General features: G+C 41.4%; 1 protein-coding gene across 1 annotated transcript in view; it reads left to right on the top strand.

Moving 5' to 3' along the window:
- tmem9b (TMEM9 domain family, member B) overlaps window positions 1–2,500 on the top strand; it is a 17,055-nt gene that overhangs the window by 2,605 nt on the left and 11,950 nt on the right. Inside the window, exons 2-3 of the mRNA XM_060940726.1 lie at window positions 1,868–1,959; window positions 2,070–2,178. Of these exons, the coding sequence (XP_060796709.1) occupies window positions 1,868–1,959; window positions 2,070–2,178 (201 nt within the window). The remainder of the gene's footprint in view (window positions 1–1,867; window positions 1,960–2,069; window positions 2,179–2,500) is intronic.

Below are 2,500 nucleotides of genomic sequence, written 5' to 3'. Positions count from 1 at the left end.
TAATCTTATAAATAAATCTTATTAAAAAGATGAATGTTGACAAAAAATGCTACTATGTTTGTTGTTGTGAACGAGCGAGTCGCCAGAGGTCCGTAACCGGGGTCCGTATCGTAGGATGCGGACCTGCTCGCCAGCCAATCAGAGCGCAGGATTTGGACTGCGAAAAAAATAATTGCTATTATTTGTAGATATTAAGAAATTTTTGCTCTGGTGAATAAATATGTCGTTTACAGCATGACAGTATTGTTGTTTTTAGCGCTCAGTGTTGAAGTCATTTAGTTAGTGGGGGTTGTGTGTCCTGTGACCACGCCTAGTGAAAATATAAATTACATAAGTTAAAAACATATTTTCTAGCAGAAACAGGAACCTGTTATCTATAGGTGCATTAATGAGTTTGCCAAAATTGATTATTGATCATTTGTTATGATTTTATTACCATGATGACAAGTCTGTAATCTCAAACCTGCTCAGGAGCGGCGCCTTCACCATAAACAAGACGAGATCATGCATTTACAAAGGTTTTATAAATACAAAAATTTACACACGCACGCACACGGGTGGCACGGTGGTGTAGTGGTTAGCGCTGTCGCCTCACAGCAAGAAGGTCCTGGGTTCGAGCCCCGTGGCCGGCGAGGGCCTTTCTGTGCGGAGTTTGCATGTTCTCCCCGTGTCCGCGTGGGTTTCCTCCGGGTGCTCTGGTTTCCCCCACAGTCCAAAGACATGCAGGTTAGGTTAACTGGTGACTCTAAATTGAGCGTAGGTGTGAATGTGAGTGTGAATGGTTGTCTGTGTCTATGTGTCAGCCCTGTGATGACCTGGCGACTTGTCCAGGGTGAACCCCGCCTTTCGCCCGTAGTCAGCTGGGATAGGCTCCAGCTCGCCTGCGACCCTGTAGAACAGGATAAAGCGGCTACAGATAATGAGATGAGATGAGATGAGATGCACACACACACGCACAGTATATCCACAAAACCATTTCTCATAAAGTCATCAAATTAGTTTTAAAAAATCCAGGCTCTCATGTAAACAGTTTTAATGGATAGATATTTAAGTGAAAGTGTTGGCACAGCCATGTGACGAGGAGGAGGAGTGTGAGGAGTCGATCTCCTGCACATCTGATCGAAATGTTGAGTTTTAGATTTTGGTTTATTCAGAATGGAGACAGTTACACCGGTGTGCTGTTTCTCAAGACAAGACACAAATATGTCAAAACTTTATTAATGAATCGATTTTCCCCCTCCCCCCTTCCTCTCTTCCCCATATCTTATTCTTTTTATATTTGTATATGTAAATACTTAATTTATTTTAATTTATCTAGAAGTTTTTCTCTATTTCTTTTCTCTGTGTATCTGTAATGATGCTGCTGGAATCTTAATTTCCCTGAGGGAACCCTCCCAAAGGGCTCAATAAAGTTTTATCTAATCTAATCTAATACAAACCTGAAAAAGTGTATGATGCAGTATAAATGAATCTTTTTTTTTTCTAGAGGAACTGGGATACTCGTTAAGCTCTGGAACACTCGCACTGGACGGAATGGAGATTCTAAAGAAACATTATAGCATTCCTTTGCAAGAAGCAGTGTGAAATAAAATAAATAAATAAGCAAAGGTTTTCATTTGACTCACCATCATACAGGAGCTCGAAATAACAACATGAGCAGAAATAAATCTTGTTTCTTGTAGCCACGCCCCTTTCTGGGTTCTGAACCATGTTTGTTTCGCTACTCGCTCAGTCTGAGTCTCTGATCCGGTTTGGAGTCTCGGGGTGTAATCTGCTCTTCCGAGGCAGAAGATGATCTCAGATCATTCAGTCCAGTATCTGGTTCATGTCTTTTTTTTATTCCCCCCCCCCCCCCCCCATTTCACAGAATTCTGAGGACATCAGGTGTAAATGTATTTGCCCCCCCTACAAAGACATCCAAGGACAAATCTACAACCAGAATGTTTCCCTGAAGGACTGGTAATGTATTCAAACCATGCTGAGTCTCTCTAATCTCAAACTGTGCAACACCAGGGGGCGCTGTAATCCTGTGTAACCGTGTGTAATGTGTGTTTTGTTCCTGTGCACAGTAACTGTCTTCACGTGGTGGTCCCGATGCCGGTGGAAGGGAAAGACGTGGAGGCGTACTGTTTACGCTGCGAGTGTAAATACGAGGAGAGAAGCTCAGGAACGATTAAAGTAAGCTCTGGTGCTGCGAGAGTGTGAGCACAGACTCAGCGTCACTACAGTGTGTGGATGATGATATAGAATCATCTGTGTGTGTTGCAGTCAGAGTGAAGGATTTATTGGAGTTTAATCTGTAAACATAAACCTTTCTGTACGTCGGCGGTGTTCTTGGTGTCTACTGATAATAATCATCTTTATTATACAGAGTTTTTTACACCGAGTCCAAACTGAAAATTTAGACAAAGAATAAAACTATAAACAATATGTACAAAGATAAAAGAAAAAGTTAAAACTAAATATTTCATTATTATGAGAGACTTTCTCATATTCATTA

This window comes from Neoarius graeffei, chromosome 15, assembly GCF_027579695.1.
Source record: "Neoarius graeffei isolate fNeoGra1 chromosome 15, fNeoGra1.pri, whole genome shotgun sequence".
NCBI lineage: Eukaryota > Metazoa > Chordata > Actinopteri > Siluriformes > Ariidae > Neoarius > Neoarius graeffei.
This window is presented reverse-complemented; position numbering and strand designations above follow the sequence as displayed.